Raw genomic sequence first — 12,279 nt, forward strand, 5'->3', positions numbered from 1 at the left:
TGGTATGTCTCGTTCAAAAATATTCTCATTTCGATTCAATTACGCTGGTTTGCTAAGTCCAATTTTCCATATTACGGGGACCGTTAAATATTTTCCCGAGATATCTCGCATGAAACTATGATTGAAGCAATTACACGTATGGATAATTAATTTCGATTAATGAGCTCGGACACGGTCTTTCCGTAATACAAAACTTTGATGTACTGCTACAGTTACTGTGAACAGTTATAATTACTGGAGGTAACTTCCGGTATTATTGCGAGCTGATAAGGTTTCACTTGGAAGGAATGCGGGTCCAAGTGGTTGGAGTGGAAGGGGCACCATCCGAGTCACCACGTACTTACGTTTAGCCAAATATTGGCTAAAACGGCCACACGCACACAATATATGTACTGTGCGTGCCTCACAAGAAGTCCCATCAAAGAAACGCTCGTGTCACACGCTGTTCTATTGGCTAAAGTGGTCACATACTATGCAGTGACGTCAACGATGGGGTGGGGTTGAGGGTGAGCGCCGCCCCGCGAGACTTCTTATGAGGCGCGAACAGTATCTACTGTCTAGCGTTTCTCGTCAAAGTCTAAACCAGTCCCGTTCAGCTATCGCCCGTGCGGGCAGAGAATTTGATTCCCCGGGCATAAGCGACTTGGCGGGTAACGAACCACGCCTACTTTCGATGGTTAAGCCTGTGACCATATTTTTCCCCGTGACGTTACATTACCCTCAGCAAGGTGCCCTTGGCCGCCGCAAGGTTTGCTGAACGGGACTGGTCAACTAGCGAGGGCGTTGTCCCTGTGCCATCGCAAGAGGAAATTTGTTCAGCTCGCAATGATACCCGGTGATCGTTAGTGTTTGGCGAACGTGTACCCTATCTGAAAAAAGCATCGGGTAAAAATGTGTTGTCGATTTTCAGTGCACGGCTCTGTAGACCCGGCTAGGGACATCGAGACCTTGAACGAGGACCAGGAGTCGGAGTACGTCGGGGACTCGGAATGCGGGACGGAGTTCTCGGAGCAGTACCATTGTCCAGAGACGCAACGACTGAACCCGTTGGACAGCGGCGGCGAGGGCGAGTACAAGTACAAGGGTTCCGAGAGCTATCTCCGTCATCCGAACTCGTACCTGCCGCATTACAACATCCACACGGACACGGAGAACGAGACGAACCCGCTGAACGGGCGTCTGAGCACCTTAGAATCGGACGAGGAGGAGGACGACGTAGTGCCTTATGGTTTCCCGAGCACGCGACGGAACCGATGCCACAAGGGGGACGAGGCCGACGAGATCGGCTCGGTGATCACCACATTGGAGGAGAGGAACTCGTTGCTGGGCGGCGCGACCAGCAACAGCGACCTGTCCACGAACCTGTGCGAGATCGACGACTCCGAGTACGAGATCGCCGAGCAGAAGAGCAACGGCCGACTATGGTTGTCCGGGAACGGTATCACCCAGACCTCGGTGTGACAAACGGCGCTGACACCGTTCCACGACCGGATGAACGTGATCGTGTTCTTCTGTGCTTCTTGAGGAAGACTTCGAGTGCGAATACTTGTGAATAATAATTATTCGACTATTCTTCTCTTTTTTTTTGTACATACACACTCACACGCAAACACATACACACAGAGACACACACACACACATACAAAAATACATTATCAGCGTAGATAGAGCGAGAAACGAATCAGAGCGTACGAGCGACGGATGTGTACAGAGGCAGCTACGGTTTAAGATAGCCAAGGTGTGCACCGGCATACTGAAATGGGGAAAACCTGCACCTGGTTCGCTTCGGGTTTTTCGGTAAAACGTGTTTGCAGTAATCTTCGCTTGAAGACAGTTTTAGTTTGTTCGACGACTGACGAAATCTCCGATCGAAGACGACTTTAATGAGTTTATTTTTAACGCTTTCAACCCTCGTCTGTGTCTCGACACGTTTTCTCCTTGTTAGTAACGTAGCCTGCGGAATTAATAGTGTAGACTGCTATTTCTGAAAGTCAGGAGAACATTTTGATAAAATCTTTGATTGAAAACGTCTTTAATTTGTTCAACGTTTCAACCTTCGTCTATATTTAGGTTTGAAACGTTTCCCATGATTCTACATGAAATAGTAGATTTCGTTCTATGCAAATCATGGAAACAGTTACTCCGTTATCTGACAAATTCCTTGCTGGAAAGATAAACTAAAGAATACTATTAATTCTTGTTAATCTACGCGTTCGTAATATTTCACAAATCTACTTACCAACGACGCAGATAATTTTATTTTAAACTTGTCGAATCCTTTCGAGGTTCAAGACAGGAATTTACAATTACCTTTTCATACTATTGATTTTTCGAAGAGACAATTTAAGTTCGGAAAATGAGGTACGGACGAGGGTTCAGGACGAAGTTCATTCTGGTCACAGCGTGTCCATGTTTTTTATAATGTTGAGTTAAATTGAGTTGGAAACACGAGGTACTAGCGAAGGTCAAGAGAAAATTTTCTTTCGGACGAAAAATATGTGTTTGGTTCTACTATGAAAACGCTGTGTAAAATGAGAAAGCGTTTCTCACAATTTCATTAGAAAACTGAAGACAGACTGGATGCAGGATCTCCTCGCGAGCCAACGATGCACGTACGCACCCGCGTTGGTGCATCGTACCTCAAATCTCCTATGTAGGTAGAGCTTAGGTACTGACGTAAGTACTTAATTCCTCGAAGAATTTCCATGGGGCGGCGAAACGCGATTTCCCGGGAAGCATCGTCTGCTTTCCACGCGCTCTCGTCGTGAACCGCGAGACAGATTTCTTCGTTCGATCACGCGAGATCCAAGGATCGCCGTTCGGATCGACAGAGGATTCGATCTCATTCGATCGCTGTTGTTCCGCCGTGGACCATTCAAGCAAGATTCATTCGAGACATGAACGTTTTTTTTTTTATTCTACCAAAGGGGATGAGGTTTTAGTGAAATGGATATATTATATTATTACGGCAACTATGCGCAACTATTACGGAATAAGGAGTTATCTCGAGTTAAGGATGGGATTCGTTGCTTGTGGTGAGTAAATGTTAAACACGACCGCGTCGTCAGACCAATGACTATTATTTAATGACCTATCGTTTAAAAAAGCTGGAGACGTTCGATCCGCGACACTGCAATGATTCCAAGCGCGACGAAAAAAAAATACGGAGAGAGAAAGAGAGCAAGAGAGAGAGAGAGAGAGAGAGAAAAGATGAAAGAATGGTACATAGGTACATTTACGTATTTTTACTATTTGCTAACCGGACATTATTTTGGTTACGTACGAGGTGAACCCGCGACGGACTACTTAAATAATTATAAACGATAAGTAAACGCAGCGTAGTCTAGCGAGTAAAAATGAATTAATTGACTCTAGTGAAGAAAGGCAAATGGAGAATATAAAATGAGAACAGTGCGCGCTCCGCTTCTAGGGTGGGAGCGAGATTCTATTAAATGGCGTGCGCCGTCCGCCTGCGTTTATCTGCGGCGAGGCACGAGATAGTTAAATGGAGAGAAATGAGAAAAAAACAGATTAATGAGAATATTTTTACTGTGATGATAATAATGTTTATACGATGATCAAATACTATGACTTGTATCATAATGATTGTAATATTACCTACCCGACGTTTTATAAAAATGAATGAAACCGAGCAAGATACACGGAGGAGACACAGTATTCCTCCCTCGTATGTACGTTTAAGCTAAGTCAACGTTCCGTTCGTTCAACTTCCGTTACATTTTCTTTTTACCCCTTTTTCTCTTGTCTTTCCTTTTATTACTACTATTATTATTATTAATACTATTATTATTATTACGATTACTTTTTAAATAATCCTTCTTTTCGTTCACTCGGAAATTTTTCTTCTTTCATTCATCCAGTCACCATCAGTTCTCGACGAAACATAGCCGTATATACATGGTGCTACTACTTACATCACGCTTTAACATTTCATCTACTCTCTGATAAGACTGTTCAGCAACACACATATACGCCCACGAGCATATAGATACACGTACATACAGAGACAGAAATACGTACACATACATACGCGCAGCTGTTCATTAATCGATTACTCATAGTTCTCACGCGATTTTAATCTCATCCTCCGAATCTGTCCATGTTGTTTCTAACGAGAGACGTTTCTTAAACTGCCAATCGTTAATGCCATATTTATAAACAATGCATTTCCATTGATTGATTTGTGTAGCTGAACACAAAAGATCAAAGAAAACTTATTTCCGTGCCTAAATGTTCTTTAGAACACTGTGTACTTCCATGGAGAATACTTTTTTAATTAAAGTAATCTAGCGGCAGCTTAAATATTCGGTGAAGTGTACGCGAGTTTTTATATATATATATACCTATACATGTATACATATGTGTTTTTTGTTTTTTTATTTCTCTTTTTGTTTCTTGTACGCGTAGTACTTTTCCCATGAAAATTCACAACTTTCTCTCTTCTTATGTTCCTGTCCGGCGACGGACGCCAGCCATTTTGTTTAATTATCGAGTTGCTGTCAAAGTCCTGCTGCTCGAGTTTTAAGCGTACAATTTTATCTCTAAAATAAACGTTTCCATGTGTTTTATATTATTTTGGAATTCTACTCGTTTTCCGAACGCATCTTGAATTTCTCAATTTGACCAAAACTTTCAGATTAGAAACTGCTCGGTGAAAAGTTAGGAAAATCTAATAATACTGACACGTTTTTTTGTTCGAATTTATTCAAAGAGAGTTAACTCATTTACTTTGCTGAAACATAAAAGTTGCAATATATAATACAAGAAACATTTATGGAAATCAAAATGGAACCCATCTTTGAACGGTTCTTAAACGAAAGAACGAAATGTTTAAATACGGGGTAGAAGAGGACGAGTGGCATTTAATGAAATAACATAAAGCATAGAGATCACGAATGTTTATTTTCCAGATGAAATTCTGCTTTTTACGATAAGCGACAGGACAGCGTCAAGTCGATATTTACGCCACTTTTACGGTGGGACAAATGTGTAAAAGCCAACGTGAAAAGAAACACGCGAAAACAGGGTGACTTCTTCTTTGCGTTTCGACCAATGGGCGTGAAAAACGATGAAATTGTCTCGTTCTTTGCGTAAGCTCGAAAACAGCTGTGCCTCCACTCTCTGAAATTTCAGTGCGGAAACGGACATCGCGGATACAATTGACCCTAGACAATTTATTCTATATTAGAATGAGAATAAGGACACTGTACAGTTTTAACTTAACAACAAATTGTATCGGGAGACAACATCCAAGCCAAAAGCAATGAAAGTTTCAGTTTGCGTCGAAGCACAGTGAATTTCCTTAACCGTTTAAGATTAGGTTTACTTTTTAATTGCTCGCCCGATCGGCCGGGTCGACAACCCTGTCGGGCAGAGATCCATCGATCGTGGATCTATCGAGCCGGTCGGTTTTAGACGTGACGAAACGATTCGATTGTAAAGATAAGGGAAAGAACACGCAATAATTTTGTAGAGCTTCTGATCGATTAGTGATATTAATTGCGTTTTGTAAATGGAATGTTTCCTGCAAGGGTGGTACGTTCAATGATTTCGATCCAAGCGAACCGGAATTGATCGAAGAAACATACGACTGTCCATTTTCAACATACACCGGTTTTCCACCGGTTTTTTTGTTTTTCTTTTTTAATTACGTGTTCGACTACAACTCTTACAAACGAACAGTTCCATTTTACGTTTCACTTAATCACGAACTTGCCATAATCGTACAATTGCGATGAAGTTTAGGAGAACTAAACGAGGGAAAAAGAGGAAACTTTCTGTGAGTACTACTTCCAAATTCACCGTAAACACTTTAGCCCCGCTAATAGAATACATATCGATTTATCATGGAATCTTTCAGACAGTGAGGAACTTGACTTGTTATAATTATAAGGCTATAATTAATTTGTACAAGATCAACCTATTGTAATAAAGAAAACAATCTTGCCTATGGTTTTGTACTACTACAATTACTTTTATAAGTTCTACCTTAACGCTCTACACTTTTGGTGGAAAGTATTGTCAACGTTTCCATTTGAATGATATTTAATTAGATTTTGTCTATTGCACATAATGTTCTTTTTTTTTAACAGTAAAAAATGCTTTACAATTTAAAAAAAAACGATTGTTTTATTCGTGAGCGTATTTATACAAAATAACTTAATATGAACTTACCAACTAGCATAAGCTAATACTATATACGCTATCTAGTGCTTCTCTAATGCTAAAGTCAACAACTCGTTCATCGGCGTTAACAATATCCGGGGATCTTCGATTAGACCGGCGCCGACCATGCTGCCCATGAATAACTGCCATGAGAAAATACAAGTATCATTTTACAATTGAAATAATAGTTTATGAATTCGAGATAGAAAAGAAATATGTGACAGAAAATAGTACCTGTTCAATGAGGAGATCTGCCAGTTTGGTATCGCTTTTGACTAACTGAGAAAGCTTTTTAATGAGAGCATGATTAGGATTAATTTCGAAACGTGGCTGAAGAACAGAGTACCGCATCTCCTCATCCATTTGATGGGTCTGTGTGCGAACGAAATGCCTTGCAGCCGCCATGTCTTTCACCGTGACGACACAGGGATGCGATTCAAGGCGTGTAGTTATTTTAATATCGTATGCTTTTTTCGGTAATACCTTTCTCATGTGAGCAATAAGATGATCGATGTCCTGCTGATTGATCAGATCTAGAAAAGAATTTTGAAAATGTCGAAACACTTGTACTGCATAATTTATAAAATCACTGTGGCGTTATCTACTCACTGAGATTATCAGATTTACTCGACTCCGATTCGTCGCGCATTTCTTTTTCGACGGAGGTCAACGAATAGGATTTATATTGCCTTAGATGCATTAAAACCAGCTCGTCGTACGGTTCATAACAGAACAATACTTCTACGTTACGTTTCTTCAGAGATTCATAGTAAGGCGATTGCTCGGCCAAGACACGACTAATTTTAAACAGGTGATCAAATTAATTTTAGAAATTGAACTATTTCGAATGATTGAGAATACATAATTAGTTTCTTACCTCGGTGCTGATAAATAGTATATGTTCTTCTGATCCGCAGGTATACGTTTGCAGTAGTCCGGTATACTAACTAACTCTCCAGTCGGCATTGCAGATGATTCGAATCTTAAAAGTTTACTTATTTCTTCCTATAAAGCAACGGAATTAAAAAAAGGTCATGAGAAATGTGTTATTAAAGAAATATTACCTTCTCACTCTGATCGTGACTGGTAACGATACCCTCTTTCAAGAAAAGGCCATAATCTTTATAGAATTTGTTATACTCTTCAACCTGTTTCTGAGATCGTTCGTTCAAAAATTTCAAGATACGCATTGTTATAACACTTCTTAGTTTTCTAAAATGTAAAAATGTACAGAGGTAAAATAATTTATTTATACAAAAATAACAAATCGCTTTTAGCTTCGTACCCAATTAAAGCACTATTCTGCAACAACTCTCGACTCAAATTAAGAGGAATATCTTCGGAATCGACGACTCCCTTAATGAAACGCAACCACTTCGGTAAAATATTTTCTGCTTTGCTTTTGATTAAAACTTTACGACAGTATAAGGAAACGCCGCTAGTTGTGTCCCTGGCCAAATCGAATAATCCTGGTCGCTCCTCGGGGAAATACAACAACGCTCTAATACTCAATGGGACGTCAGTAGTATAGTGTAATATGAATCGCGGGGAATCGAAACAGTTACCAATGAACCTATAGAATTCAGCATGCTGAAGCGACGTGATATCTTTTGGATCGAGCATCCAAAGTGGCTGGAAATTAAAATTGTATTTAACAAATAAATATTTTGAGAAAGTAGAAGCACAGAACCTTTCTTAAAATTACCTGAATCGTATTAGCCCTTGTACCATTAACATAAATAGGACTACCAACAAAGTTGCTGTATTTACTAATGATACCTGTGAAGCATTAAAATAATTAGCAGTTATTAAGATACAAAATCTAGTTAAATTTACTCACGATTAATTGTAACTTCGTCACTAAATTCACGGCTATCGACTTTCAAGTGGATCACAATTTTCGTTCCTGGCTGGACTCCGTCAGCCGTTGAAATTTCGTAAGTACCTGATCTATGTATAAAGTAGGCAATTACTTTGATGTAGAAAAAATTATTTCTACTCATAATAGGTATATTTTTTTACCCATCGGAGGACCAACAAAGCCCCTCAGCATCTTTTTTATAAGACTTAGTGAATACTTCTACTTTATCAGCAACCATGAAAACACTGTAAAAACCAACTCCAAATTGACCTATAATTTGAGAGGTATCTCCAGAGTTCTGGCTTTCCTTCAATTTCTCTAAGAACGCCTGCAATCGATAATAGTTTCAAAAATATTCAATTCGGAAATACATCTAATATATTTTGCTTGCCCTTACTTTGGAACCAGATCTAGCAATAGTTCCTAAATGTGATATCAGTTCTTCTCGAGTCATGCCAATCCCTGTGTCCTGAATAGTAACTGTTCTGTTCTGCTTATCAGTGGCAATATGAATTTCCAAGTTTCTATCGCCAGCAGTCTCTGTAGCGTCACTGTCGCTTAACCTTACATAACGTAGTTTTTCTAGAGCATCGCTGGCATTAGAGACCAATTCACGGACAAATACCTTACATAAAAAAACCATAAAATTATTGCAAAGTACTATCCTTAAACAGCTACTGGATTTTAGTATGAATTTATACAGATACGTTACCTCTTTGTCTGAATACAAAGACTTGGCAACAATTTGGAGAAGCATCTGAGTTTCAGATTGAAAATCATGTTTTACTGCATCACCTAAATAAAGAGACACAAGAATATTTGAAGAATAACATGGGAACATTTCTAATTATACATTCCAATTATATGTACAAACTTATGTTTAAATAATAGACACTACATAATCATTTATAATATAATGAAACAAAATTCCATAATACCTGTAGGTTTTTCTGTATCCTTTATAATATTATGATTTTCTGTGGTTTTAGTTGCAGTTTGTGAAGAATAACATCTTATGAAGCAATTGGCTGAAATAGATTAAACATATATATTCGTTGAAATAACAAAATTAACTTAGTAGATAATTTAAACACTTCTTTGTAAGAAATTAGAATTTAGTTTCTTCGTAAAATTGTTTAACAAAGAAAGTTTGTTCATTTAATCTAAAGGTACGTGTTCATTTGAGAGTAAAACTATCGCGAGTTACTCTCCAGAGTCAAATTTGTCAGTGTACGTGCAAATTGAGAGTGCACATGCAGAATATGTGAAAATAACAAGATATCCTTATAACCTCAAAGTCTAATCAATCGGCAGTATGAAATGTTAATACAAATGACAGGTCATGAAAATGTACAAACCTGAAAGCCTCCGACATTGTCTTTCCAAAAACTCTTTCTCAAAATTCCGACTGAGCGGTCTCGAAAGAGATTTTCCTAATTTTATTGCGAGCCTCAGTCTCAAAGCGGTCGCCATGCTTTCGAAGTTACCAGAAACCGACAGAAACTGCAATCGACTGATGTCACGTGCTTATAACCACAGACGAGGTATAGGAGTACATAGACCACAGAGAGGAATGAGAGTGCTCACGCCCGGGGTTTCGGCGTTCCCACTTACGTGACATCGCCGCTTTAGCATGGCACAGAACCGGGCCGTCTTTCCTGGAACAGAACCGGGCCACCGACGAGATATATATAAAGACTGCCAGCCCCCGTGTTAAACTGCGAGTCTCAAAGTGGGTGCCAGGTGGGTACTGGGATCGGTCGGTAACGGCCCCAATGTCGAGATACTCTCGTCGGTTGTGGAACTAAGAACGTGGAACTATCACTGATCTCAAATACCAACATCGCTACACATGCCGCGCTCGCTACCTAAATAGAACATTTGCTCGTGAATTACGGAAGAAACGTTAGTGACATAGGCAATAAATAAACGTAGAATGCGTAGAATGAAAATAATTATTTTTTATTGTATAATTTCATTACACTCTTATTGCCTTCTTATTTTGCAATTGTAATCATTATTTTATAATCGATAGTTTATAGGTGTAATTAATTAATTTGGAACTTATAAACGATATTTATAAAATAATGATTATTCAACAAAATATATTCTGTAATAGTTGTAGAATAAAAAAAAGAATAAATACAATATTCAAGTTGTGAAATATAATACATTTATACTGCGCGGGCAATGAACAGTGCGCCATCTGTAAGAGAGACGCTGGCGAAGGAGAGAGTGGGAATGGTAGGGATGGCAGTCGAGAAGAACGAAAGAAAGACTGAGCACGTGTGCAGAAATGTAACGTTATACAGTTCCTTGTATTATAATATAGAATATATATATTGTTAATTATTGAAGAAGTATAATAAATTTATACAGTCCACCCTGAATCCCAACACAAGTAATGACAAAATTCAATTGTTCTTATTGTGATCTGAACTAAAAAACAGAATATTAATTTTTTTACTTATTTAACCGATAATACGTTATTTGAGACGATATTTGAGATCAGTGATAGTGAAACGATGGCGATGAAAATATTTGGAGAAACAACTCTAAACCCCGTACACGAGTACGGCCTACCTAACACGCACAAGAGTGCGAAATCTAACCAGCTCACAAGAGCCAAACCTAACACCAGCTCACGAGAGCTAAGCTAATCCCGCACACGAGTGCGGCCTAACCAACAACATTTCAACAAGAGTAGAAGAAGTCAGAACTTCAATCTACTGAAATGGCGCTTCGGGTCGCCCCGGGTTTGCCAATACCCGTACTCACTCACGGACCCATCCGTGAGTGAGCCCCTGAGGGACCTTCGAGCGGAGGAATGCCAATTTTAAATCAGATATACAAGTTTTAGAATAGGAACTTTTGAAAGTTCGGAAGTAATTTTCAATTTGAAAGACGAACAATTTCAATGAAAAATAAATCGAACGAAATTGGGACTCAACGACCTACGAGCTCGGGACGACCCGGGGTTCGCTAATACTCGCACTCACCCACGGACCTCGTCCCCGAGGGACCTCCGATCGGAGGAATACCAATTTTATGTCAAAAATATAATATAATATAATTTCAGAATACCAATTTTATGTCAAAAATATAATATAATATAATTTCAGAATACCAATTTTATGTCAAAAATATAATATAATATAATTTCAGAATACCAATTTTATGTCAAAAATATAATATAATATAATTTCAAGAAGAGAAACGTTTGAAAAGTCCCGACGCAAGTTCGAATTAGAAATACAGAAATAATAATTGACGGCGTTCGTTGTATGAACACTTATTCCAAAACAAAAAGTCTAAATTTGAATTGTTACTTACATAGGGCTGGTGAAAGTTGACCAAGGTGAGCGGTGAAGGCTTCCAAGAATCTCTGACCACCCCGAGCTAGCTTAAGGTGGACCAGAGAAGTGTTAAATGGCCCTTGGTCCACCTTAAGTCAGCTAAAGGTAGACCAAGGCAGGCCAGTGATGTCCAGTGCAGCTCTGGAGAATTCCTGGTCATATGGAAGGTAGGCAAGAGTAGGCCGGGGTGGTCAGGGTAGGCCAGGGCAGTTCCAAGGTCCGTCGCCCTTCTGGTCCCGCAGCACTTCCGCTTCCTCCTGAGTACGCACCTCGACTGACTGAGCGCGGCCGCCGAAATCAGGTGCGCGGTACGCGCTGCGCAACTCCCCCACCCCAAACAGATAGTAATTATTAATAAATTTGTTATTTCTGGCTGCTTAATGTTTATAACAATTTCTTTTTGTAATGGTATCAACAAGCGCTCCCTTGACCATCTTGCCATCTAATTATTTAGTAAAAATAAATTATAGAACTCGAGATACAGAATAACTTTTAACCCTTTGCACTCGACGCTATTTTCATTCTAAAACTAAATTTTTCTTCCGTTTTAGAATATTTTCATTTTATTCATACGAAACTGATCCGATTTCCACATGTAATATGTAAATGTTTAGTAATCTGTTAAATACAAATTTTGTAATGTAGCAAATACATTGTAATATTTTTTGTAATTTCTTTGAAATAATGCCACAACAATTTCTAGTGGTGCTTCAGAGTCACCACTCGAGTGCAAAGGGTTAATCCATGAACATTCGCACGCAGAAATTTCTCGTACACAATTCACTGTTAAATTTATTATTTCTGGCTGTTTAATGTTTATAACAACTCCTTTCAACAATGATGTCGACAAGCACTCCCTTGACCATCTTGCCATCT

General features: G+C 39.1%; 2 protein-coding genes across 9 annotated transcripts in view; one reads left to right on the forward strand and one right to left on the reverse strand.

Annotated features, from left to right (window-relative positions):
- Kug (FAT atypical cadherin kugelei) overlaps positions 1 to 5,973 on the forward strand; it is a 751,012-nt gene extending 745,039 nt beyond the window's left edge. For all 8 annotated transcript variants that reach the window (XM_076790508.1, XM_076790510.1, XM_076790512.1 and 5 more), the window contains one exon: positions 911 to 5,973. In XM_076790508.1, coding sequence (XP_076646623.1) covers positions 911 to 1,461 — 551 coding nt within the window. In that variant the 3' untranslated portion in view covers positions 1,462 to 5,973. The remainder of the gene's footprint in view (positions 1 to 910) is intronic.
- A 165-nt stretch (positions 5,974 to 6,138) lies between these two features.
- Trap1 (TNF receptor associated protein 1) lies at positions 6,139 to 9,566 on the reverse strand. The gene is made up of 13 exons (XM_076790545.1): positions 9,406 to 9,566; positions 8,986 to 9,075; positions 8,760 to 8,842; positions 8,445 to 8,672; positions 8,209 to 8,375; positions 8,027 to 8,136; positions 7,892 to 7,965; positions 7,472 to 7,818; positions 7,251 to 7,398; positions 7,064 to 7,191; positions 6,796 to 6,983; positions 6,421 to 6,719; positions 6,139 to 6,329 (listed from the first exon to the last, which is right to left on the reverse strand). Exons 1-13 carry the CDS (start codon positions 9,518 to 9,520, stop codon positions 6,228 to 6,230), a joined length of 2,079 nt encoding a protein of 692 aa, XP_076646660.1. The 5' UTR covers positions 9,521 to 9,566; the 3' UTR covers positions 6,139 to 6,227.
- Between the last annotated feature and the right edge of the window lie 2,713 nt (positions 9,567 to 12,279).

This window comes from Halictus rubicundus, chromosome 7 (assembly GCF_050948215.1).
Source record: "Halictus rubicundus isolate RS-2024b chromosome 7, iyHalRubi1_principal, whole genome shotgun sequence".
Taxonomy (NCBI): Eukaryota; Metazoa; Arthropoda; class Insecta; order Hymenoptera; family Halictidae; genus Halictus; species Halictus rubicundus.